At 41.2% G+C, this 27,232-nt stretch overlaps 1 protein-coding gene across 2 annotated transcripts in view; it reads left to right on the top strand.

Annotated features, from left to right (window-relative positions):
• grm5b (glutamate receptor, metabotropic 5b) overlaps positions 1 to 27,232 on the top strand; it is a 379,483-nt gene that overhangs the window by 295,354 nt on the left and 56,897 nt on the right. For both annotated transcript variants that reach the window (XM_052025542.1, XM_052025541.1), the window contains one exon: positions 21,707 to 21,833. In XM_052025542.1, the coding sequence (XP_051881502.1) occupies positions 21,707 to 21,833 (127 nt within the window). The remainder of the gene's footprint in view (positions 1 to 21,706; positions 21,834 to 27,232) is intronic.

The following is a 27,232-nucleotide window of genomic DNA, read 5'->3' as shown; positions in this document are numbered from 1 at the left end:
CCTGCAGGTAGTCCAGGTTTCAGAAATGTACAGGAGAGTGGGGATCTCTGTTACCTGGTAAACCATGAGCTTTGTGTAGGTTTAAGGTCTTGATTTTCCAGCACTCTTTTCCTCAGAAGACCATAAGCTGTACTGGTACATTGAAGCTAATGATGAATTTCAACATCAGTGTTTGCCTTAGTGGAGGCTCTTGAGAAATGGAAAGTCGTCCACATTTTCCAGGACTCATTGTGGACCTTTACTATTGGGGGCAATGTTGTGCATCAGGAGCAGGTTGGGAGAGGAATCTGGTGTCGGGCATGTGAATGATGTGTTGCCAACTTTTAGTATAAACCCATTCTCTTGCATAGTTGATTGAACAAGTTGAGAATGATGTGATCATACACAAGCATCATCTGTGTGCTGAAGATCGTCTACTGAGATTGGGTGAGTTTGGCCCTGGTGGGAAGTGGAATGGATGTGATGTAGGTTCAACAGTTTCCCATTTGTCCTGTAAATTAGCTCCACTCCAGCAGGAAGTTTGTTGGAGGTGAAGAGTAGCACAGTGGTGAGAAGGATTTGAAGTGTTAAGAGTGATAATGCAAGTTTGCTTGACACCATACTTAACTGATACAGGCCGTTCCCGGGTTAAGAACACTAGACTTATGTACACCTGTACATATGATCGAGATCCCATAATGTTATTAAATCCAAAAGCTCAACATATGTACATACGTTTATTCCTATGAATGACAGAACTAGTTTTCTCTCGCTCTCTCTTCCCTTTTAATAATGATTCTTTCTTATCTGTCTTACGTGCTTTTGATGCCATTCATTACAATACTGTGGAGGTGTGGTTACCATAGGGTGACTTTTTTTTGTATTTTCCAAATTATGAACAAAATCGATTTATGGACATCTGTAAAAATGGAACCCTATTGAACCCTCTGATTAAGCTCCCAGCTTCAATGGCATCATGTAGCAGATGTAGGATGGAGATGAAGTTCTCCTGCCACCAAGCTCTCAAGTCCTTGATAGATTGGCTTTTGTGAGCTCAACTAAGGCCTTGTGTAGTTATTGATGTTGTTCACTAGATTTCTCTTGAAGCTGACATGTGGTGAAGTGCATATTCATTGAGCTTCCTGATGGACAGAATCCATACTAATCTGGGGCTTCCTATCAGCCATCAGATGGAGGAGGCTGGGGAGATTCCTTTTGATGACTTTCCCTATGGCAGACAGCAGTGAGACCCCGCTTAATTTATTGTGATTGGATTTATCTCCTTTCTTGGTCACAATTCTTCAGATTTGAAGGCCACTACATTATCCTCCACTTCCCAAGGATGAGATTGCAAATTTGTTTCTCTCCACTGAAGTTTACAGCTTCAGCAAGGATATTGTCTACTCTTGTCCTTGTTGTATTTCATTTGCCCTTGAATTTCTTGTCAATCTGGAGTAGCACTAAGACTGGAGCAAAAGGTTTGCTGTGGGATGAGGTCAAGGACAGAATCATGGTCACGAAGTTGTTTGAAGTGCTCCTTCCAGTGGGCATTCACTGCCTCTCAGCCTGAGATTTGCTCACCCCCATTTTTACCCCTCACCGGGGTGAGCCATTGGGTGTTTGGATCAGAAGCATCAACAACAGTGCTGAAGAATCCATGGATCCGCAGACTTCATCTATTGCTTTATGTTGTACCTGGGCCTTTTGGTACATGTGGAGCTACTTTCTTTCCCTTGAGGAGTGCTAGAGCTTTCAATCCAGCACCACCATTGTTTTAGTGGTTAATCAACTCCTGGATCTTCTCATCATTCTCACCAAGCCAGCCTTTGTGTTTTCTGGTAAAGAAGCCAGGAGCCTCTTCACAGGTAACAATTATGGTGGACTTCTGGGTAACCCAGATACTGTGGACATTCTGAGGCTCTCATCAGTTGGAGATTATCAGCCTGTTTATGAGGTGCTGTGTAAGAAGGGCTCTCTTTGTAGGATCCTTGAGACCTTATCATTGATTTCCTTGTGCCAATATTTCTATTGCTGCCATTTTTTGGGGCCAGACTGATGGAAATGACCGAGAAGATCTCAGGGTAGTCAGTCCAACAGGCATTGGTAGTGTCCTGATGTGGGTGATATGGACATCCATGTGGTCTCTTATTTGGAAGCCGACCATCTAATAGGTGTCAGTGCCCAGACTGGAGATGTTGCCATGATATCCTTTGCTTGTCTGATGAAGTGACAGTGGGTATAGGAACAGAATGAGGAAGTTAAATGCGTGGCTGAGGGATTGGAGTAAGGGGCAGAGATTCAGATTTCTGGATCATTGGGGCCTCTTTTGGGGCAGGTATGACCTGTTCAAAGAGGACAGGTTGCACTTGAATCCCAGGGGGACCAATACCCTGGCAGGGAGGTTTGCTAAGGCTACTGGGGGGAGTTTAAACTAGAATTGTTGGGGGGTGGGATCCGAACTGGAGAGACTGAGGAAGAGGTGTTTGGCTCTCAAATAGAGAAAGCTAATAACAGGTACGAGAGGGAGGATAGGCAGGTGATAGAGAAGGGAAGTGCTCAGACCGGTTTGAGATGTGTCTATTTTAACGCAAGGAGTATTGTGAACAAGGCGGATAAGCTTAGAGCTTAGATAAATACTTGGAGCTACGATGTGGTAGCCATTACAGAGACTTGGATGGCTCAGGGACTGGAATGGTTGCTTCAAGTGCAGGGTTTTAGATGTTTCAGAAAAGACAGGGAGGGAGGCAAAAGAGGTGGGGGAGTGGCACTATTGATCAGAGATGGTGTCACAGCCGCAGAAAAGGTGGACGTTATGGAGGGACTGTCTACAGAGTCTCTGTGGGTGGAGGTTAGGAAGAGGAAAGGGTCAATAAATTTACTGGGTGTTTTTTTATAGGCTGCCCAATAGTAACAGGGATATTGAGGAGCAGATAGGGAAGCAGATCCTAGAAAGGTGTGAGTATAACAGAGTTGTTGTGATGGGAGATTTTAATTTCCCAAACATCGATTGGCATCTCCAGACAGTGAGGGGTTCTCGATGGGGTGGAGTTTGTTAGGTGTTCAGTAAGGATTCTTGACACAATATATAGATAGGCCTACAAGAGGAGAGGCTGTGCTTGATTTGGTATTGGGAAATGAACCTGGTCAGGTGTCAGACCTCTCCATGGGTGAGCATTTTGGAGATAGTGATCATAATTCTATCTCCTTTACAATAGCGCTGGAGAGGGATAGGAACAGACAGAGTAGAAAGGCATTTACTTGGAGTAAAGGGAATTATGAGGCTCTCAGGAAGGAAACTGGAAGATTAAATTGGGAACAGATGTTCTTAGGGAAAAGTACAGAAGAAATGTGGCAAATAGTCAGGTGATATTTGTGTGGAGTTCTGCATAGGCATGTTCCAATGAGACAGGGAAGTCACGAGAGGATCCAGGAACCGTGGTGTACAAAGACTATAATAAATCTAGTCAAAAGGAAAAGAAAAGCTTACAAAAGGTACAGAGAGCTAGGTAATGTTAGAGATCTGGAACAGTATAAGGCTAACAGGAAGGACCTTAAGAAGGAAATTAGGAGAGCCAGAAGGGGACATGAGAAGGCCTTGGCGGGCAGGATTAAGGAAAACCCCAAGGCGTTCTACAAGTATGTAAAGAGCAAGAGGATAAGATGCAAAAGAATAGGGCCTATCAAGTGCAGCAGTAGGAAAGTGTCTATGGATCCAGAAGAAATAGCGGAGGTACTTAATGAATACTTTACATCAGTATTCACTACGGAAAAAGATCTGGGGGATTGTAGTGAGGGCTTGCAGCAGGCTGAAAAGCTTGAGCGTGTAGATATTAAGAAAGAGGAGGTGTTGGAACTTTTGGAAAACATCAAGTTGGATAAGTCACCGGGACCGGATGGTATGTACCCCAGGATGCTGTGGGAGGTGAGGGAGGAGATTGCAGCGCCTCTGACAATGATCTTTGCATCGTCGATGGAGACAGGAGAGGTTCCAGAAGATTGGAGGGTTGTGGATGTTGTTCCCTTATTCAAGAAAGGGAGTAGAGATAGCCCAGGAAACTATAGACCAGTGAGTCTTACCTCAGTGGTTGGTAAGCTGACAGAGAAGATCCTGAGAGACAAGATTTATGAGCATTCAGAGAGGTAATAATATGATTAGGAATAGGCAGCATGGCTTTGTCAAGGGCAGGTCCTGCCTTACGAGCCTGATTGAATTTTTTGAGGATGTGACTAAACACATCGATGAAGGGAGAGCAGTAGATGTAGTGTATATGGATTTCAGCAAGGCATTTGATAAGGTACCCCATGCAAGGCTTATTGAGAAAGTCAGGAGGCATGGGATCCAAGGGGTCATTGCAATGTGGATCCAGAATTGGCTGGCCCACAGAAGGCAAAGAGTGGTTGTTGAAGGGTCATATTCTGCATGGAGGTCGGTGACCAGTGGTGTACCTCAGGGATCTGTTCTGGGACCCTTACTCTTTGTGATTTTTATAAACGACCTGGATGAGGAAGTGGAGGGATGGGTTAGTAAGTTTGCAGATGACACGAAGGTTGAATGTGTTGTGGATAGTATAGAGGGCTGTCAGACGTTACAGTGGGACATAGATAGGATGCAAAGTTGGGCTGAGAAGTGGCAGATGCAGTTCAACCCAGATAAGTGTGAAGTGGTTCATTTTGGTAGGTCAAATATGATGGCAGAATATAGTATTAATGGTAGGACTCTTGGCAGTGTGGAGGATCAGAGGGATCTTGGGGTCCGAGTCCATAGGACGCTCAAAGCAGCTGCGCAGGTTGACTCTGTGGTTAAGAAGGTGTATGGTGTATTGTCCTTCATCAATTGTGGAATTGAATTTAGGAGCCAGGAGGTATTGTTGCAGCTATATAGGACCCTGCCCAGACCCCACTTGGAGTACTGTGCTCAGTTCTGGTCACCTCACTACAGGAAGGATGTGGAAGCCATAGAAAGGGTGCAGAGGAGATTTACAAGGATGCTGCCTGGAATGCGGAGCATGCCTTATGAAAGCAGGTTGAGGGAACTCGGCCTTTTCTCCTTGAAGCGACGGAGGATGAGGGGGGACCTGATAGAGGTATATAAGATGATGAGAGGCATTGATCGAGTGGATAGTCAGAGGCTTTTCCCCAGGGCTGAAATGGTGGCCGCAAGAGGACATAGGTTTAAGGTGCTGGGGAATAGATATAGAGGAGATGTCAGGGGTAAGTTTTTTTACTCACAGAGTGGTGAGTGTGTGGAATGGGCTGCCGGCAATGGTGGTGGAGGCGGATATAATAGAGTCTTTTAAGAGACTGTTGGATAGGTACATAGGGCTGAGTAAAATAGAGGGCTATGGGTAAGCCTAGTAATTTCTAGGGTAGGGACATGTTCGGCACAGCTTTGTGGGCCGAAGGACCTGAATTGTGCTGTAGGTTTTTCTATGTTTCTCTGTTTCTAAGAAGGGTGTCAGCTATGACACATCCACATTCCAAGCAATTTGCCAGGAGGTCCTCACTGGTTATACTCGCCTACTCCTTCCCTGCCATTCATGCCTTTCCAGAGGATTTCATCTTTTACAAACCCTGGCATTGAGTTAACCAGGAGATCAGCTTGTCTCCCTTTGGAACGTGGGCAAAGACTTTTTCAGGATCAGAATAGAGGTCCTCCTTGGCCAACAAACTATCTGCTGGATAAACTCAGCACGTCAAGCAGCATTTGTGGGAGGAAAGAAATCGTCGCCGTTTCAAGTCAGAACCCTGCATCAGTCCAAATGCAGGGTTTCGACCCGAAACGTCGACAATTCCTTTCCTCCCACATATGCTGCTCGACCTGTTGAGTTCGTCCAGCAGATTGTGTTCTGCTCCAGATTCCAGTATCTGCAGTCTCTTGTGTTCTCCTTGACCACACCCATAGCTACCAATCTTGGTGATATGCTCAGATGACTGTATTGTCCTGGTTCCATGTTAAAGTGAGCCAGTGGGTCATGAGACATTCAGTTATCCCAAAGGGGGATGTCATTGAGAAGTCTGCATAGTTTGTTCTTTATGACAAAGCTCACCCTATGAAGAGGACACTCCTTTTCTGGTTTGCCCTACAAGAGGATGGTGTTCCCATTGTCTTGTTCTTTGAGCTGGACATCTCCTGCAAGTTTTGTATCACTTGGTGACGTCAATGTCAAAGCTTCAGAATCCCTGGGCTTCAGTAGCAGAGCAACATTCAGGTCTGTCGATGCAAGGTCTGTTCACAAGGATCCTGATATTCCTGACCTTCATACTGAGAAGTGAGAGGTCCTTATGCGTGACTTCATTTGATATGGTGTAGCCATTGCATATCTGTTATTATGCAGACTTGACAGAGCAAGGCCTCGATCTGTGGATCCAATATGTCTGGAGAACAGATTCTGCTTCATGGACATTAACACATGCACATAGGTTGACATGCACATGACTACCTACCTGTCTCATATCCACCTGCATACAGGTGAGCTCACATGTGTTGCTTGGCACTCTCAGGAAAATGTGGTCTTACTTGTACAGTGCCAAACTGGATACCTGTAATAGATTCTTTCCCTGTACTCCCGCTCATCCTTCCTGTACTGACCTCCCTATCCACACCCCCAACATTCCTCAAACTTGAGCCTACCCTGTGAACACCTGGTCTGAGGCACCCTTATTTTTGATCCCCCTTACCTTGTGGTGTCCCTCTCCTGCTCCCCAACAAATAGTGTCAGATTTCCACCCCTAAGCCCTGCACTGGGCTCTCACTCCTGTTGCCCCTACTGAAGTTCACTGCCTGTCCCTCATCCCAGATTCTCCTTCCAAACACACTGTTCACAATTTCAAGCCACAGCCTTTGGAGAGGATGAGCAGGAGGCATACGCTCAGCCATAATAATATTCATTTGTATCCAATGAAGTTTTCTGCAAAGGACCAACAGCTCAAACAATCACTGGCCTACTGCTGCTTTGCCTTTTAGCATTTCACATATGTGAATTAGAACTTCACATATTAGAAGTATCTACATCTAAATTGGTTGGAAATTTGACTTTTTGTGCAAGCTCTCATCTTGAATTCAACTGCTTAATGACGTGTGTGTTTCAGAATGAAAGACAGTCAGGTGACAGAAGAAAATAGATGTAAATAAATGTAAATTAAAACCCGAGGTATTAAATGTAAAAGAAGGAGGGACCATGAGGAAATAGGTGGTAGGATAGTTTAAGAATCTTTTTGGCACGGAGCTACTGCATGATTTCTGCCCAGATATCAATGTAATTTGGGCAGCATGAAGGAAGCGGTGTAAACACTTACAATATTTTAAATATGAAAGAGTCAGACCCCGCCCCCCAAAGGTTTTATGCCCCCGTGTTTGTGATCAATTTACACTGGTTCAATTGCCCAAAGCAGCATCCACATATAAAACATGTCACGGGCCAAGATAAAAGTAGCAAGTTTCAGCCAATTGCAGATGTTCAGTGTTGTTCACTGCATTGCACCAAGATACTTTATGACTACCTTCGTATACAAGCACCTCATGGCCACATGAATAATCTGTGTCTGCAATGACCAGCAATTAATTCAAGCCACACCCAGATTAGTTTCATCTACTGCTGAAATTCCTTTAAAGATTTTTAAATTCAGTCTAAATGAGTCTAAATTTAATCAGTTACATATGGCTGAAACATGCCCATGTGGCGGCATTTGACAGCTGATTACAGGTTTTCTGTATAAAAGGCAACTAATTGAAGGCAATTAAAAATAAGGTAAGAGCTGAATTAGTGAAGTGGCTGATATTTTGGCAATGCCATGCTTGCTTGTGCTGTTGAGTGATGCCTTGTTCTGATCACAAATTGATCACAATTAGTTATGCTGTGTAATTATAGTGAGTCACTGGAAATCTTATCTTCACTTTTGTGCAAATCAGTTTGTGTAAAAGCCTGGCTAGATCGTCACCTGGTCAAAATTGACATCAATGTATTCGAAGCACAGTTTGTCTCTTCTACCCTAGTAGATAATCTACAGCTCTAGGATGAGAATTACACACCATGAAAACAGGACCCTTGACCCAGTGAGTCCACACTGAACGTCAACCACCCATTTACACTAATCCTACATTTATTCCATTTTGTATTCACTCCACAAAGGTAGTACCATAATTTTGTAGCCTATCAGCTATTCCGTAACACATTTAGGATTACTGCTGTGATGTCTGGTAGTTTTTTCCTTCATAGTTAGTGGCCTAAAATCTACTTAACAAAAATTGGTCAGCCATCTAAGCAGTGATGCTCTAGGGCTAGCAAAAGCTAAGGTTTAATATATTATCTCACTTCAAGCAAAATTTAATATGGTTTGTTCCAATATTTTCTGAAACAAGCAAAATTATGAATTGTATTTCTTTAGTTTCTGATGCCTTAGGTCAATAATATGCTAAATTCTAAAATGGGCAACATCAATCAAACTGAAAGTATTGCCAGCTCCCACTCACCCAGGAAAGCCACATTGATATGGAAATTAATCTGTTACAGTTGAGTACCAACTTTATTGGCTTTTATAGTTCAAAATATTCCAGCAAAGGGTACTTGTGCTTCTTAATTCATCTAAATTCAAAGAATTTTAACTGTTCAAGAATATTCACTTAATAAAGAATGTGGATGCAGTTAAGTGGATGCAGCTGAAAAAGTGTGAAAACATTAATAACTAACTCGTAGTTAAAAACGTAGAAGGAACATGGTACATAGAATGGTTGTGAGTAATCAGAGCAAACAGTGTGTTGAAATGTGCAGGTAGAAGGTTGATGACTTTGTGGAAAAATCTCCAGATGGTCTTGGAAGCTGACCATGAAGCAGCTCTGGGCCTGGAAATCCCAGATAAAAAATAAGCAAACTACATTCACAACATTTGCAGCTCGTAAGTCAAGGCTTCTGCAGTGGTCATCCCAATAACGGCCTCCCATCATCAACTCTGCCAGGTTTATTAAGACAAGTGTGTCTGCATTCCTTCAATTAACAGCCCTGATTGTGTGCTACCTTGATCTGCAAGATGGTGGGAGGTGTGTCACATAACGAAGTGGAATATATGGCCATCGTATTGGCCTCAGCTGACATCACGTTTCCATACATTGTAGAAAGAGGTCAATTAGCCCATTAAGCCTAAACCATTTCTTAGAGCAATCTAATCAATCCCATTCCCCACCACCTCTGGGATATGGAAGGAAACACAAGCACCTGAGGGAACCCACACAGTCACAGGGAAGATATGAAAGCTCCACACAGACAGTACCCAAGGTCAGAATCAAACTCGGGCTGCTGGAGCTCTGGGACAGCAGCACCACCTGCAGCCCCAGCGTACTGCTGATGCATCCAGCCAACAGCATTCTTAACATTAAATGGATATTGATAATGATCAGACAGCTTACAACTGATGTGGTAGCTATATTCCAATCAATGACCATGAGTTACTAACCCATCACAGTCCCAGCATCTATTTTCAGGAACAGTTCAGTTTAACTATATTTAAGTTTAGTTATCACAATAGTTCTTCATCAGCCTGAGTAAGTAATTAGTTGTGGCTAATTCACTTTTAAGAGCAGCTTGAAATATAGCAGAATCATTCAGTACATTAAGTAGTTTAGATTCAATTAAAAGTAATTATATACTTAATCAACTTCTATCCATTGAGTTTATTTTTCCCACTTTCTAATTAGATTGGAGGTACAGCATTGTCTCTAATTCCAGCAACAAGTGGGAATTACAGGCGTTTTCCTGCGTCCCAGAGGGCCATGTGTACAGGAAGTGCCTAAAGATGTTTGAAGTCATGCATTAATTTTTCAGAGCTTATAGGGCACTAGGATGCAGTTAGTTGAATCAGAGGTTCCCAGATGTGTTCAAGGGTAGGTATGAGGAGGTATCCAAGAGCTGCAATCCTGCCTCTGCAAGGTTGAGGTCAGTCTGACAGACCACAACAGCACTTCCCTTATCCTCTAGTTTGATGCCGATGTTGGGATTGGTGAGGATTGAGCAGAGTGCAACAGAATGTCTCTTCAAACTATGCCTACTTTGAAGAAGTTTTCGTCCTCTCTTCAATGGGAGTTCTATGAGTTCTCTCATTGCTCCCCCTCTGTAAACACTTGTGGTCTCTTGTGCCTCCATGCAAGAAAATGCAGCTATATTAGGGATTTGATTGACAGGACACTCTAGTTTTACTCCATGTGATATGTTGCCCACCCCACTGCAGAAGTGTGTTTGAGGAGAAAGGAAAGAGCCAGAATTTATGATTTTATCATTATGAGTGACATAGTGCAGAAAAGGAATTCAAGGAGCTGTGAGGAAGCTAAAAAGCAGGATATCAGGCATGCACTCTGGATTAGTCCCAGCATCACAGGTTTGTGGGAGTACAAAAAGGAGGGTACAGCAAACTAATACATGGCTAAAGGACATTTTGCACAAATGAAGGGCACTAATGCCTGGAGATTTGGGATGAGAGGTTGGGAGTGCAACATTTCTGTATATGGAAGGTCCAATTCAGGAAGAACAGGCTGCACCTGAGCAGAGCCGAGAACAGTGTCCTCTGGTTAACCTGTGACATGGAGGATGACTCAAAGTGGTTTGTGCATCAAGATATAGAGGTAAAAATACATCAAGGTGGTATATTAATAACTGGGAGCGATGGTTAAAAATAAAACAGAATCAGGCATCATAGAAAATATGAAAGGCTCTTTAGGTTTGGAGTATATGTATAAATAGACAATGTGTTTATTGAGATTGGTGAACTGCAGGTAGAAATAGCCACATGGCAGTAATGGAGCCTTGGTTTGTAAATGGGAATAGTTGAATGCTGAATTGGCTGGATTCCTGTGAATCCCAAGGCTGCATCAACCTGCTATGGTAACTTGGGATGTACCATACTGGAGGACGTTGCCATGTGGCCCTTCTGCAATAGAGTGAGCTGTGAGTAACAACCAGGATCTGAGACCCTGCCCCTACCTTCACCTTGTCAGCCTTTGGCAACTCATAGATTTTCAGAGACTATTAAAAAGTGTCAAAATGAATTAAAATAATAAAAGTGGAAAATATTTAAATTAAAGAAATAAGTTTAATTACCGGACACTACTATTAAATAAATAAAAACATAAATATTACAGAGAAATATGAAAACTAAACAAAAGTTAGCTGAACTTTCCTTTTCATTAAAAATCAGTGACTCCACACAAATGAATGGGATTGTTGTTTGTACACTAACTATGGCTGGCAGTAAACTGAGAGGCTGCCTCTTGACATGCATCCACCCCCTCAGCTCAGCATACTCTGAAGCTACTGTTGGATTCAATGATAAACAGCACGCTACCATCCAAAACAAAGCCTGATTTGACTATGGAGAATTCAGGAAAGAAAAGAAAGGTGGAAAGATTTTGTTCAAGGAAAATATCACTGATAGAATCTATTTGGTTACAGTAAAGAAACAGTGAAAGAGTTATTACATTACTTCACCGTACCAACCTCCACATCCAGCACGTCATTCTCCAACATTTGTGTCAGCTGCAACGTGATCCCAGCACCAGTCACATCTTCCCCTCCCCCCACCCACCCCCCCACCTCATTTTTTTGCTTTCTTCAGGCACAACTGCCTCCGTGATTCCCTGGTTTGCTCATCCCTCCCCACCCACCCCTCCCTGTCCCCAGGCACTTTTCCCTGCAACCACAGGAGATGCAATACCTGTCCCTACACCTCCTCTTTCATCATCACTGAAGAACCAAAGCAATCCTTCCTGGTGAGGTGGAGATTCAACCATGTTTATTGCATTCGGTGCTGTCGAGGAGGCCTCCTCTACCTCAGACTAAGCGCAGACTAGGTGACTGCTTTGCCGAGCACCTGCGCCCTGTGCGGTCTCCTTGAACTGCCGATTGCAAGCCATTGTAACTCACCTCCTCATTTCCCACACTGACCTGCCTGTCCTCGGCCTCCTCCACTGCTAGGAATGAGGCCAAACTCAAACTAGAAGAAAAGCACCTTATATTCTGTCTGGGCAGTCTGCAACTCAACAGCATGAACATTGATTTCTTTAATTTCAGGTAACCCACACCCTCTCTGACCCTTTCTCGCTCTCTCTACTTGTGATCTACCCGGGTTCTCTTTTCAATCTTCTTTCCAAGCTTCCCCCCAAACCCCCAATTACCTGGTCTCTTTCCCCTCCCCCACCTGGTTCCATGTGCCTATCATCCACACACTCAACCCACTGGGTCCCCCATCCCCTCCCCCTGCTGTTCCTATTTGCCCATCATCCCTCCCTTATCTGCTTCCACTCATGACCTTCCTTTCCCTTCAGTTTCCTTTATCTGCAGCCCTTTGTTGCTTCCTCTTATCACTTCCCCATTTCCATCGCTATCTCCACATGTCCTTCCCCCACCTGTCTCCATCTGCCTATCAACACCTCCTCACCTGGATACACCTATTGCTTGCCAGCTCCTGGCTCACCACCCCCCACCCCCTTACGTTTTTATACCGGCTATCTTCCCTTTACATTCTCAGTCCTGATGCAGGGTCTTGACGCGAAATGTTGACTATCCCTTTGCCTCTACAAATGCTGTCTGACCTGCTGAGTTCCTCCAGCAGCTTGTCTTTTGCTCCAGATTCCAGCATCTACAGTCTCTTGGGTCTCATTATTATATTACTTGGTGTATTTTTCAAGCTACCAATGGTGAGAAAGTCAGAGGAGAAGTTTTAAAGAAAAAAATTATGAGGGATGCATGAACTGCAATATTATGATACTGGAAGTAATGTTTAATTCATTCATGGGAATATTGTCAGCATTTATTACCCATCCCTAATTGCCCTTCAACTAAGGTGGTTAGCAAGAAGGTTAAGATTTAACCATATTGTTGTAGTCTGGAGTCAAATGTTGGCCAGTTTGGGTAAGGATGATAGATTTACTTCACTAAAGGAAAGAACATTAGTTGCCTAAGTAGATTTTTAGAACAATCTGGGTGTTTCATGGTCACCACGACTGAAAAGTTTAGTTTTAAATTCCACAGTGAATGTAATTAAATTCAATTTCCCAGCTGCTATGGTGAGATTTAAACACATAGCTCCAAATTATCAGTCTAGGTCTTTGATTGGCATTTATTGGCATATATTAACAATTAACTATTATGTTACTAGTGCGAATTCAGTATGTTACCTTATCTGTATTACTCCCACACTGAATTGGGAAGGGATTGAACAGAGGTTGGAGAAACTTCTTAAGTTGTTGTCCAAAATGGAAGACACCACTGCTGGCCCTGAGGAATGAAGTGCATGGAGAGTCCAGACTGAGTGACCATCTTGGACGTAGTGTTCATACTATAAGGTTTGCATTATACTGAACTGGGAGAAGCCTAATTTCAGCAAAATAAGGGAAGAGCAGAACAGGTTAAATTGGAATCCAAAACTGTTAGGCAATTATTGGGCAGCAATGCTTGGCCTCTTAAAAGGGCTGGTTTGGGTACAGTCTGATGTATTCACACAAGGGTGATAGAGAGCTCCCTAGATGACAAATGACTTAGATTAGGATGACGTAGAAAATGCCTGCTTGTTTGTACAAGGGAGAATTTGGCTAAATGTAAAACACATAAAGAAGTGAAAAGGGACATAGGTTGAGAAAGAGACGGTAAAAGAATAGATTGGTAAATAATGTAAAAGGAAATCTTAGTAATTAAGGAGTTATCAGTGAGAGTGGGAGTAAAATGGAGGTCCATTGATGGGCACAGAAAGCATGGAGAAGGCAGTAATTGACTACCTTGCATCAGTGTTTACCAAGGAAGAGGACTCTGCCAGAGCGGTCATAAGTCTGTTGTAATTCTGCATGAGGAAAAATAGATAAACACGGGGAAGGGAGCATCTAATGGCAGAGAGCCAGCAGAGAAAGGCCAGGAATACATGAGTGAATAAGTCACATGGTAGGGATTGCTGAATAAAGGAAGACAATGCAGAGATGCTGGCCTGAGTCACCTTATTTATAAGGGTGATACCAGAGGACCAGAGCATTGTAAGTATTAAATCCTTGTTCAAAGAAGGAAGAAGGATAAGCTTGCCAATATGAGGTCAGTCAATTGTCAGTTAGCTCTTAAACACAGCTGAATAAAGAGAACAACTACAATTCTGTACCTTTGATTTAATTTATTGATCCTGCACCCCCATTAGGAATCCTTTCTCAACGGAAGTTGGAGAATCAGGACAGCGGTGTGTGTTCTTCATCCTAACCTGTACTTGTGTGTCAGTATCAAGGGCTGCAATCGTTCCTGCAGAGGAAGGTGGACAGTCTGGTTCAAACTAAAGACACGTATTTTTTGAAAGAAATGACATCATCAAAAATCCATAACACCCATGACTTCAGTGATTAAATATGAGCCTTAATTATTGCCATGGAATTTATCTAGCAGTACACCTTAAATATCTCTGAACTACATATTAATGTAGTTGGAATGAGCCTATCTGTTAAAAGCTCCAGCTTTTGTCCTTGTTCATTGGTCTACTGCTTATTCTCTTCCTCTTACTGTTTAAGCCTGGAACAGCTCTGGTACCTACTATGTGCATGTGGCAACTTTGCAGCTGACCACAGCAGCAATGTCAATTGATTAATGCTCTTTGCTTGATTTAACCAATTGTACAATTTATAAGTGAGTGAATTGAGTTGGGAGGACCTCTGTTTACTCTAGCAAAAAGGACATTGTTAACTGCTTAATATAGTTGTTCACTGCTGGGTAGGAAATGCAGCTAAAGTCTCCAATAGCAATCTGGAATTAGCCTGTCTTCTTGAAGGATCATGTTTTTCTGCCGGTTTTTTAACCCGATGCTGATCTTCTTCCTCCAATTGTTCACCCATCCTTGGGAGAGAAGCATAAACAACATCCATGACAAAGAGTCAGAACTGAATCGGGGAGGAGAGCAGACAATCAGAAACAACAAAACCCAAAGCTCAGGCCTGCCTTGGAAATGATGTTAGTCACAATGTTATGCAAATTCAGTGACCCAAGTACTAGCCATTAAACTAAATTAGATTAGTGAGATTTGTTTAGATGGGTACAACGGTCAGTGTAGATGTGGTGGGTCGAAGAGCCTGCTTCTGTGCTGTATGACTCCAGCTGTGCTATGTTCAGTGGCCAGTGCCATTTTGTGAAACCAATTCAGGTAGTCTTATTGTCGGCTGGAATTTTTAATCCAGCCCAATTAAAATAATGTTGGGTTTAGATTGAATTTATCAAATTTGTACTTCAATTCATGAAAGACCTGTCTCCTTTCAATGAGTTTGTTTGCAAACTGAGTCAACTGCCCAGTAAAGGTTGTGGTCATTGAACTATCAGTAGGGAAGGGGTAGTACACTGCTTTGGTAATTCTAACTACCAGTAACTTTTTACTAATTTCAGCGCCATAACCTGTGTATACTATTTGCTGCTTATGGTTCCACGTAGACGTTGTTCAAGGATTATGTGTAAAATCTGGTGATGTAATAGTAGAGTATCAAGAAGCCTTGAGGAAGACTGTCACAGACTGATCAACTAGAAAGCTATAAATAACTTTTGCAAGTTGTCTTGCCTCAGTAGCTCACTCCACCCTGTCTGTGTGTTGGTACTGTCAGTAAGCTGTCATTAGTGAAGTAATGAAGCCCTGGAGCCTTTGCAGCTTTATGCGTTCTCTGCTGTTTAGAAGCTGATAATTCAGTTTTGAGCTTTATTCCCGACTAATCTGCTTTTGCTACAGATTGCCTTCCAGTCATGGATGTGTCCAACAGCCGTGAACATGTCAAACTTAAGAATAAACAGTGTTAGGCTTGAAGGGATACATCATGAAGTTGTATCTTTATGTTGTGCCAGATGGTGGTCTCCAGCTGATTCGTAGCTATGATAAAGCACACAGTGAGATTTCATTTAAATCCTAGGCAGAAAGTATTCACTCAGAGAGAGGAAAGGTAAAATTACAGGGGAATCTATTTCACCCATTCTACCAACAAATGGCTGGGCCCAGAACAGCCTCAAGAGAAGATCAGTATTAACCAACCATTACATCAGGTGGAGTTCTTGGTGGAACTTAGAGTAGAAGCATAACTACAGTCTTTCCTCATAAGACAACTCCCTAATCTGAAGAATAAATCAAGTAAACCTTTCCCACACTGCCTTTGAGGCAAATATATCTTTCTTTGGATGAGTGGATCAGATCCATATACTGTTCTCCAGATGTGGTCTCACCAATGGCCTGTATAGATGTAGCAAGACTTCCATACTTTTGTATTCCATCCCCCTGGCAATAAAGGTCAATGTTCCATTTCCCTTCTTGATCACTTGTTGCACCTGCTTGCTGACATTCTATGTTTTTTTTGTATGAGGATGCCCTGATGACTGAACAGTCGCAAAACATTCACGCCATTTAAATAATGTTCTGTTCTTCTAGTCTTCCAACAGAAGTGCAAAGCCTCACATTTATCCATTCCATACTCCATCTACCATCTTTTTGTCCACTCATTTAACCTTTCTACATCCTTTTACATTCTTCTTGTGTCCTCACAATAATTTTGAATCATTATCAAACCTCTGAATCACCGGCACCCAGTTTCCCATGCTCCCCTACAACTCACCAGGGCATTGGTTCTTGCTTTCCCTTTAAACTCATTGCAACCCATTTCCTGCTCTCTCTTTAAATTCACCTGGTTCTGTTTCCCATGCTCCTTTTAAACTTCCCAGGTTCACTGGAACGTTTATCATTCTACTGTGTAACATCAAAAAAAACGTGAATAAAAATTACGTTGAAGAATTCATTTGAATAATATCTGATAATCTGGAAAATCTGCTGGTCTGGCACCACTAAAGTCCTGAGCGTACCAGATTATCAGAGTTTTGCTGTATTTGTTTAACCTTCTGCCATTTCCTTATTCCCCATTATTAATTCTGCTGTCTCATCTTCTGAGGAACCATTATTTACTCTGGCTATTCTATTTTACCTACTTGTAGAAGCTCCTACAATAAGTTTCTCAATATCATTTGCTAGTTTATTGTCAATTTTTATTTCCTCCTTTATGAATTGCTTTCCTTTCCTCACAGAATCCTCAGGTAGACTAATGTTCTTCACAACTTTTTAAGCCAAATCTTTCAATATATCCTGTGAAAGAGAGAGAGAGAGGCCACTATGCGAGTGAATTTCTCACAGTACGTGAATGATGTGCCTGTTATGCAAGCTGTGAGATGTAGGTGTGAAGCCAAAACCACTATCTAAACTCACTGATGGGCAGAATCAGGGCCTGAAGAGCCTGGGTTAAGAGCCTTAGAACCATACAGCACAGAAACAGACCCTTCGGCCCACTGAGTCTGTGCTGACCATCAAGCACAAATTTTCACACTGATTTTACCCTGAGCCATTTTATTCTTCCCACGTTCCCATCAACTACCCCGGACTCTACCATCACCGACACGCTGGAGGCAATTTCGAGTGGTCCATTAACCTGTCAACCTGCACATCCTTGGGATATGGGATGAAACTGGAGCACCTAGAGGAAGCACACATGGTCACAGGGAGAAGGTACAAACTCCACACAAGCAGTGCTGGAGGTCAAGATTGAAGCCAATTGCTGGAGTTATAAGGCAGCGGCTCTCCTGGGTACATCACTTGTGCTGATTACAAATATTTTCTGAATTTTTTACAAGCAGGGGGGGCAGGAACCTATCCTTCTTTGTCTCCCCTAACAGAGAAGCTCTCACAATCTCTGACTAAGGGGAGAAGCCCTTACAACCCCCCCCCCCCCACCCCCACTTATGTCCCAGCTGACATAACTGACTGGCAGGAAAAATTCCTTTCAATTCCTGGCAAAAATCTCCTGCTGCTCAAAGTCCTATTTCATTGACTTCCCTGTCTCCTATCAGTTGTCTTAGAGAGTCATCTGCCACTTTTTTTCTCTCCACTACATCTCTTAATTCAAATTCATGTATTCTGTAATGTTGAGCTTTGGAGGTGGGTGCATTGGTCAGGCAAAACTGAGTACTTAAGAGCATCCATTGATAATCAAAATAAAACAGCAGATGCTGGAAATCTGAAACGACAGAAAGTGACGTGAATACTCAACAAGTCGGGCATCACCTGTGGAGGGAGAAACAGTTAACATTTCAGGTCAAGGATCATTCATCAGAACTTGTAAAATAAGAGGACAAGTTTGTTTTTAATCGCATAGAGGGGGAGGGGTAGAAAGAACAAAAGCAATGTTCATGATTGGATGGAGACCAAAATTGTCCAGCTGATGCAAATGCTGTTGGTGCCACCTAAGAGATGGTGGTGAATGCTTGTAAATCACACTTGATCTCTCTGGAGAAGTGTAAATACACTGATATCTGACTTAGCATTGCCCCACAGTGCACTGATTTGTTATAGCAAATAGTGCCCACAATATGTTCCCCTCTACATCATAGAAACCAAATGCAGATTGGGTGGCCACTTTGCAGAAACCTCCATTTATTTGGCAAGGGAGATCTTGGTGTCACTTCAATTCTCCATCCTGCTCTCACTCTGACCCCTCCATCTTCCCACACTGTGCCAGTGAATCTCAGTGTAATCTCGAGAATCAGCAGCTCATCTATGCATGCTGCAGTCCTCTGGCCTTGATAGTGGATTCAATGATGTCAGCTTTTCCTGTTTGTGTCAGAACTAGCCACTTCTAGTGCAAAGTCAAACACCAACCAAGTTTTTCTCACCCTCTGTAAACAATTTCCAACATTTTCTTTTATTACAGCAACTGCTGTGATCTGCACTTCACAATTCCAGTATTGTTTTTCTCTCTGCTGCTCTCATTCATCTCCCTCCAGATAGATGGCTGTGTTTTACAGGCATTCATCACCTTTTCTTAAATGGCATCAATTGCATTTGTGTCACCTGGATAACCTTGGTCTGTACCTTATCACAGACACTCTCTTTCTCATCTCCCCATCCATCACACTCTCTGCAACTTACAACATATTTATTCTGTCACATTCCCAACTTTGATGAAAGGTCATCAACCTGAAATGTAAAATCTGTTTCTCTTTCCACAATTGCTGTCTAATCTGCTTAAGTACTGCCATCATTTCCTGTTTTTATTTACTCATTAGCATTCTCTGCACAACAGCTTTTTACTTTCCACTGTCATCAAACTGAAAGTTAGTTGATGTACTACAAGGTCACTTGCAGACTAGTAACCTGGATCTTGGATTTCTTTGCACTGTATTCACAAAGTTGCTTTAAAAATGAGCCATGCCAGCCATTATTACATTTAATGCACAACTCCAGTGGCCCTGAATTCTTGCCTGTCACTTCATTGTCCTTTCCCTCTTTAGCTTTGCCAAAGGCCACAAATATGTTCTGCTACCTTTCAAGCATTTCCTAAGGCTTGCAGAATTTTGCTGTACTGTCTGACATTGCCTTTTAAGTATTCTATTCATTCAACTTCTATTTACACTCCTTTATGGTCCCAGTTTTATACTCATGTGCCCTATATAAGTTCAGATCTCCAGATGGAACTATGCTAATGAATTTACATGCATACAGCAAACTGTACCAGCGTGATTCAATTCATAAAATGGTCATCTCAAAGTCAGATGACTAGAAATTAAATTCTTATTGTGATGTTGCAGTACAATCAAAAATGTGGCTCAGTATGGTATTGTCGTGCTTGTTATGCAAGCTGAGAATTGAAGGTGTGAAGCCATAGCCACTATCGAAGGAGCAGATCTGAAACTGAGGTCCATTTTGCCTATTCAGAGAGTGCAAAAGATCCCAAAGCTGTATACAAAGTAGAAATGGTCCATCCATGTACTAGTCAACATTTCTACCTCACTAACAGCATCAAAAACAGATTTGCTGCTCAGGAGATTTAACTGCAAGAAAATTGGCTGCTGAGTTTTCTGGCATAAAAACAATGTAACTTCACTACAAAAGTAATTCACTTTTATGTATCGCTTTGGGACTTCAGAGAACATAAAATTGGAATGCTTCTTTTTCATCATTTCGATCTGAACTTTCATTTATAATAGAAAATTAAAAACTGCTTTTCAGCCAGAATTCTCCCACTGGGGTGGAATTGTTAATTCTTCACAACACAAGAATATTTAATGTTCAGGGTTCTGCTGCAGACAAAGCAGATTCTTTATCATTACCTTTCCCTCTGGCAGTAACAAGATCCATTATAAAACATGGAATTTTTTAAAATTCATGTAAAATTAATACAATGACATAATATTTCTCTGACATAACTTGTTTACGAGCAAAGATGTTCATGTTTACATATAACCTCAGTTATCTTGTCACAGGTAAAAAATGATTCAGGTCTTCTAGCCAGATCCAGCACTTTTGTCAGATTACTCACATTTCCGTGACAAACTCCTGAATTCTGAAAGCCGCTGTCATTGGCTGATGTCCCAATGCTGCACTGGTGGATTTCCCTTGGAATCCTGTAGGCTTCTTAGTTGTCAGGCTGGAAAATGTGCCTACGGATCATAGAGTTGTATAGAGATATAGTGTGAAAACGGGCTCTTCAGTCCACTGAGCCCATGTCAATCATCAATGACCAATTTACACTAATCCTACATTAATTCTATTTTTTAATTCTCCCCATATTCTCAATACCCCCAAGATTCTACCACTCATCTACAGTAGGGGCAATTTACAGTGGCCAATTCGCCTACCAACCTGCATGTCTTTGGGATGTGAGAGGAAACTAGAGCATCTGGAAGGAACCCACAGGGTCACAGGGAGAATGTGCAAACTCCACACAGATTGCACAGAGGGTCAGGATTAAACCTGGGTCTCTGGGACTGTGAGGCATTGACTTTACCAGCTCAGGAGACACAAGAGACTGCAGATGCTGGAATCTGGGGTAACAAACAATCTGCTGGAAGAACTCAGTGGGTCGAGCAGCATCTGCGGGAGGAAAGAAATTGTCAGCGTTGCGGGTCAAAACCCTACGTTAGGTTTTCAACCCAAAACGTCGTCAATTCCCTTCCTCCCATAGATGCTGCTCGACCCGCTGAGTTTTTCCAGCAGACTGTTTGTTGCTCTACCAGCCGTGCCATTGTGCCACCTGTATCATGCAACAGGTTAAACCTTGCTTGTACAATAGGAAAATGACTACTGGAAGAATCGTAAGTACATTGTTCGCAAATAAAAACAGGAAGTGCTGGAAAAATTCAGCAGGCCAAGCAGCAACTGTGGAAAGAGAAACAATTAACATATCCAGTCTAATTTTTCACTTTTTTGTGGGACTGTTTTATATAGTGATTTTTTTTTGAAGAATGTAATACACATTAACATTTTTTAATGTTTCATTTCCTGGGTGTTTTTGAATCAAATACATTCAAATCATTTACTTTCACTGCCAGCTTTGGCAGACTTTGAATCAGCAAGTATGGAATTACAATAATTTTTTTTCCTGTCTTATTAGCTGAATGTTTAGTTTGTGAACCCATGCTTGGACTTGAGGTCTGTGACAGAGCAACCAATTTGGCGATGTGCAAAACTCAACAGAAAATCCCATAAATATCTTTGTACATGCAATACAACTGCATGTAAACCATGCAATTATAGATTTTTAAAAGTCTTTGTGACACTGCATATAAGTGCTTCTGAAAAGATGTCAGTGACATCTAATCACCATGTAGTTTCACTGGAAGTCTGCAGAAGTCTTTAGTTAACACAAAAAAAAATGAACACTTTACAATTATCTCATACCGTTCTCTGTGCTACCAATTATTCTGTATAGGTGATCCGGAAAGGAGAAGTGAGCTGCTGCTGGACTTGTACCCTGTGTAAAGAAAATGAGTTTGTGTTTGATGAATACACCTGCCAAGCTTGTCCCCAAGGTTCTTGGCCAAATGATGATCTCACAGGTAGGAAATGGAACTAATACCACAATAATAATCTCTAGCCAAATCTGAAACTGAGTAGCTTTTCTACAATGATAAAGTGAAATAAATGACTGTGTTTATTTACATTATTTCCACAGACCGTGTGCACTAGGCCTGATTTGACCTAACTAAACTCCATGGAGATTATTTTATTCAAATTCATGATTTTGCTAAAATATTAATCTGCAATTGATAAATGTCTTCAACAAGCAATGATGCAACAAGAAATATGCAAATGAATTGTTTACTGCAGAAAATTGATGAACAGCAGTGAGACTGAGAGAGTATCTGAATTGAGCTGAAACAATTCATTTTTAAAAAATGGGGAAATCAGTCACATTTCTTAAATAATAAATTCATTCAGATAAATAATAATATTCAATGCATCAAACTGCATCCCAGGAGAGGAATGTGTATAAGTACAAATTGATCGGGGAATCAAAAACTCACTCTCTTTACCCCAATCAACTTATTCTTTTTCTTCCATTGAATTTATTTCATTATTTTGATGTGATTGTAATTTTCTCTCTGCTCCTTCATTCCTCGTAGAATTTACATTGTTTGGGGAGGAAGTGGATCTATGAATGTTTGGACCACCCTCACATAAAGAATAACAGAATCTAGTACAGCATAGAAGGAGCCCTATAGAGGTGGTTAACTCTGTTGGAGAACAATCCAGTCATCTCATTTCCCTGCTCTTTCACTATATCATTACTTTCCTGGTTCAGATAGCTAATTCCCTTTTGAAGGTTCCCATTGAATGTGGTTTCAATCCTAACCCATTAGTGCTTCTCTGTGAAACCAATGGTTCTTCTGTCAGTCATCTTGAATCAATGCCCTCTGCTTATCAACACTTCAGCCAATGGGAACCATTTTCCCCTATTTTCTAACCACTTTGTGATCTTGAACTCCTTGATTAACTCTCATCTTAGCCTTCTCCAATCAAAAGAAAACAATCGCAGATTTTCCATTCTCTCCCATAACTATAATACTTAATACAAGAAACCACTCTATAACTCCTGTAGAAAATCTCTTCTTATCTTTTAATAATGTGGTATCTAGGACTGGACACTGGGCTGAATTCGTATTCATTTAGACTAATGTAATTAACCTGACTTCCTGATTGTTGTTCTCTGTCCCTCTACTGATGTAATTCACAAGATGTTCTTTGCTTTATTAACTGCTTTGTTAGTCAGTGCACAAACACACCCAAGTGTCTCTGTTCTTGCACTCCTTTGTAATTGTACCTTTGTATCAATTATATTTTCTCTACTCATACAAAAAGGATGGCCATATTTTATCTGAATTAAATCTCACCTGCCACTTGTCCATTCATTTGAACAGCCTGTCTATTCTCAAACTTCACCCCTCTCCCCACCATTAGACTTGTAAGTTTATGCAAAATTTTGCAAATTTAATACTCTGCCCTGTTCTAGGTCCGAGTAATTAAACTATACCAGAAAGGGAGTGCTGCAAGTACTGAAATTTAGGAAACCACTGTGTGTTTCTCTCTTGTCTGAAAAGGGACCATTCATCCTAATGCTTCATTTTCTTTTCCTTAGCTAATTCTCTATCCATGTTGCTACTATCTTTTTTTATCTCAGAGGTGTTAGTTTTTCCAGCAACCTATTATATTGTACTCTATCAAATGCCTTTTGAAATTCTGTATATATGGGCAAGTCAATTTTAAGGCACATTGTGCTGACCAGCAAAAGAGACTCTAACCACTTCCCTGAATGTAAAATAGCAGTCTCATCACTAATCGAAAAGGGTTAACATTAACCAGAAACTTAACTGAACAGGCTACATAAAAATGTGACTTGCAAGAGGCTGAGTCTGGTCAGAGGCTGAGTATTCTGCTGTGGGCCCCTGAAGCCTTGACTGCCTAAAGTCTTTCCAAAAAATATAAATCACAAGTCATGGGCGAAATGGATTAATCTGCACTGCCTGGATGAATGCAGCTCCAATAACTCAAGAATCTCAACAGCATCCTAGCACTGCATTCTGCTTGACTGGGATCCAGACTGGATCCCAAATGTTCTTTCTCCTCCATCAATGGTGTATGACTGCAATGCGCAATAACAACTCACCAAGGCTTCTTTGACAGCATCTCACAAACTTTTGACCACTGAAATCTAGAAGGATAAGGGCAAAAAGCACACAGTAGCATTACCATCCACAAACTTGATTTACAAATTTTTTTTATTCCTTCAGCATCAATGAGTCAAAATCTTTAACCCCTTTATATAACAATGTAAGACAGGCAGGGGTCAATCTACCTTGTCTAACAGTTCAGAATTCAGACCCCATCCTTAGATGATTCAAGACAAGGATTTCTGGAATGCTTCATTTACTGAAAAGATTACATGGCGATATTATCAGGAATGTTAGCAGGGACTGTCTAAAAGCAAAAAGAGTACAATTACATTATAATAGCTAACAATTACTTATAAGCACACAACAATCAAAGGCTACTAATAAACATGCACAACATATTTACCCAGACAGTAATTTCCAGCTACAAGTAAGATCTAATAGAACTGCAGTCTAGTGATGGTCAGATCAGCTGTGATTAGATGTGGCACCCTAACCAATAATTGACCACATTGTCTTCCTCAAATGCAACACCCATGTCATTTTATATGTTCTGTTCTATACCACAAGGCTGTCAATTTCCCATTTTACTAGTTTTTCCATGCTATGAAAATAATGGCTGGAGTTAAGTCTTTTCTTCCCTCTTCTCTGTGTCAACTAGGAACAGTTAATAAAGCTGTTTGTTAAATACTTCATTGTCTTAGAGAGCTCCTGTGAGAAGTTGCCCATAGCTACAGAATTTTTCTAATTCTTTGGAACTAAATCCTTTGACTTCATGATATATGCTGGTATATAAAATTTGGTTAACTTCTCTGATGAATCAAGTTACAGCTAATATTCAGAGATCTTGCAAGACCTCTGTAGGACCATCTTTACCACACAGATTACAGTGGATCAAGAAACGAGCTCACAATTATCCTTTCAAGGGCTGTTAGAAATTGGCATTAAATGCTTGCACATTGATGAGAAAAAGATACCTTATATCAATTGTGCTGCATTCACCCACCTTCCATTTTACTCCATCTAAAAACTTAATCAAGTTAGTCATACACAATTTTTCCCTGATGGAATCTGTTTTGGCTTTTATTAGTCCATGTTTGTCAAAGTGGCAGTTTATTTATTCCCAGAATACTCTTGCTGAAAGCTTCCTCATTACTGAAGTTAATCTGACTGGCCTATCATTAACTGGTTTATCCTTCGCCACTTTCTTGAACAAAAATGTACCATTTGCAATCATACGTCCAATTGTCTCAGCTCTGGATTGGTCAGTCGCTCTTCAATTTCTATGCTTACTTTCTTCATCAATTGAAGGCACATCTGCTCCTAACAGAATGCACTTTAAGAAGTGCCAGCCTCTTTACCTACCTCTATATCATTCAGTATCCCGTCAACTTCCTTGGTCAAAGTAGTTCAGGCAAATCCCCTTCCATCTAAACACCAATGCAAAATACTTATTTAGAACTTCAGATGTGTCTTCTGCCTTTTAGAATAGATAATCATATTTTTCCCACCAGTCCTCTGGCAAACTTTTTACTGTTAATATGTATATTGATAGCCTTTGGATTCACTTTTTTATATTAATTTGTCCTGTTCTCCGATTGTGACTTGTTCTCTTTACTCTTTTTCTCTTCACATTTTACATTCAGTCTTGTTCTCTCTTAATACAATCAAGCTGATTTTGGTCAAATGCCCCTGTTTTCCTGAGATTCTACTCTCTAACTCTTTCATCATTCAGAGAGCTTTGGAATAGGCTTTTATTCCCTTTCCCTTTTCTGCTTTAAAGATTAACCATTGGTCTAATGCATTCTACCCCCAGTCTTTGACTGTAATTTGTCCATGTCAGAATCTTCTTCAATCTTCTGAAATTAATCCTTCAGCAGCTGAAAACTTTTTATTCTGGATTGTTCCTTTCCCTTCTCCATACCTAATTTGAACCTTATATGATGATTCACTACTTCCAAGATGCTCCTCCAAGGTGACATTCTTTATTGGCTTATCAAGAGGAACAAATCTTACCCTTTCCTTTGTGGCTCATTGTTCAACTGCTTAACCAAATGGTCACTGTGCATTCAACAACTGGCTCATTGTCACTTTTAGCAGTTGAACAGTGTAAGCTAAGAAAAGGGACATGTAAAAGAAGGCTATCATCAGGACAGTTAGGAAACACAAATGGACGTGGACATGGACATGGCCACAGATTCTACCCCACTGTGATAAGACTATTGAACGGTTTCCTTATACAATGAGAATGGACTATGACCTCACGATCTACCTTGTTGTGACCTTGCACCTTATTGCACTGCACTTTCTCTGTAGCTGTGACACTTTACACTGTACTGTTACTGTTTTTACCTGTACTACATCAATGCACTTTGTACTAACTCAATGTAACTGCACTGTGTAATGAATTGACCCGTACGATCGGTTTGTAAGACAAGCTTTTCACTGTACCTTGGTACAAGTGACAATAATATACCAATACCAAATATTATAAGTGAATAAGTCAATGACAGATGTATCACAAAACAGAAAAGCGCAAGCATAGGTGAGATGGATAAGACAGTGAGGTAAATTTAATATACCAATAAAATGAACACCGGTTGAACCGTGTTCCATTGTAATGTGCTTCTTTCAGTAGAACAAAGAGAAAATACAATATTACTGGTAAATCATTCTTTCATATCACAGGCACTAATTTAATGCTGACTTTAATTTCCAGTATAACACTGCATTATGGGACTGGAGTACTAAGCATGATAACACATGTAAAGCTGTGTTAAGATTATTAATCTCACCATTTCTGCAGTCTGTGAAATGGATTGTTCTGTCAACGTGAGTTGCTGTATACTTCATGAGGTTTTATTTTTGCACACTGGCAGTTGATCATGAAGGATGAGCAGGACCATCAAAGGATTAGTTATGTCATAGAAGAGTGTGCATCTTATAATGCATAAGGTATCACAGTTGTGTGGAACAAGTTAAATGAACCAAAGGGGCTTTTCTTATCTATCATTGCTTGAAAAGTTGTGTAAATCAGTGTGTACATAAATATCTTGGGAAGTGCTAATGATGCACAACACAGTAAATCTACTTAATACTGTTTGGGAGTGAAAAAACAGGGCTCTCGTCATGCATAGTGTCAGAATATCTAAACACTCCAGATTTTTGTTTGACATTCACTCTTGAATAATGTGTAGTCTTCCCCTGTCACTTTGGCAATGGTAGCAATGCAGTACAGAAATTAAATCTTGAACTGGGTATCTTGAACATGACTGCTCTGCTGTCTC

The sequence above is a fragment of the Pristis pectinata genome, chromosome 11, assembly GCF_009764475.1.
Source record: "Pristis pectinata isolate sPriPec2 chromosome 11, sPriPec2.1.pri, whole genome shotgun sequence".
Classification (NCBI taxonomy): Eukaryota; Metazoa; Chordata; class Chondrichthyes; order Rhinopristiformes; family Pristidae; genus Pristis; species Pristis pectinata.
The sequence above is the reverse complement of the archived record's forward strand: the minus strand, read 5'-3'. Positions and strand labels throughout refer to the sequence as shown.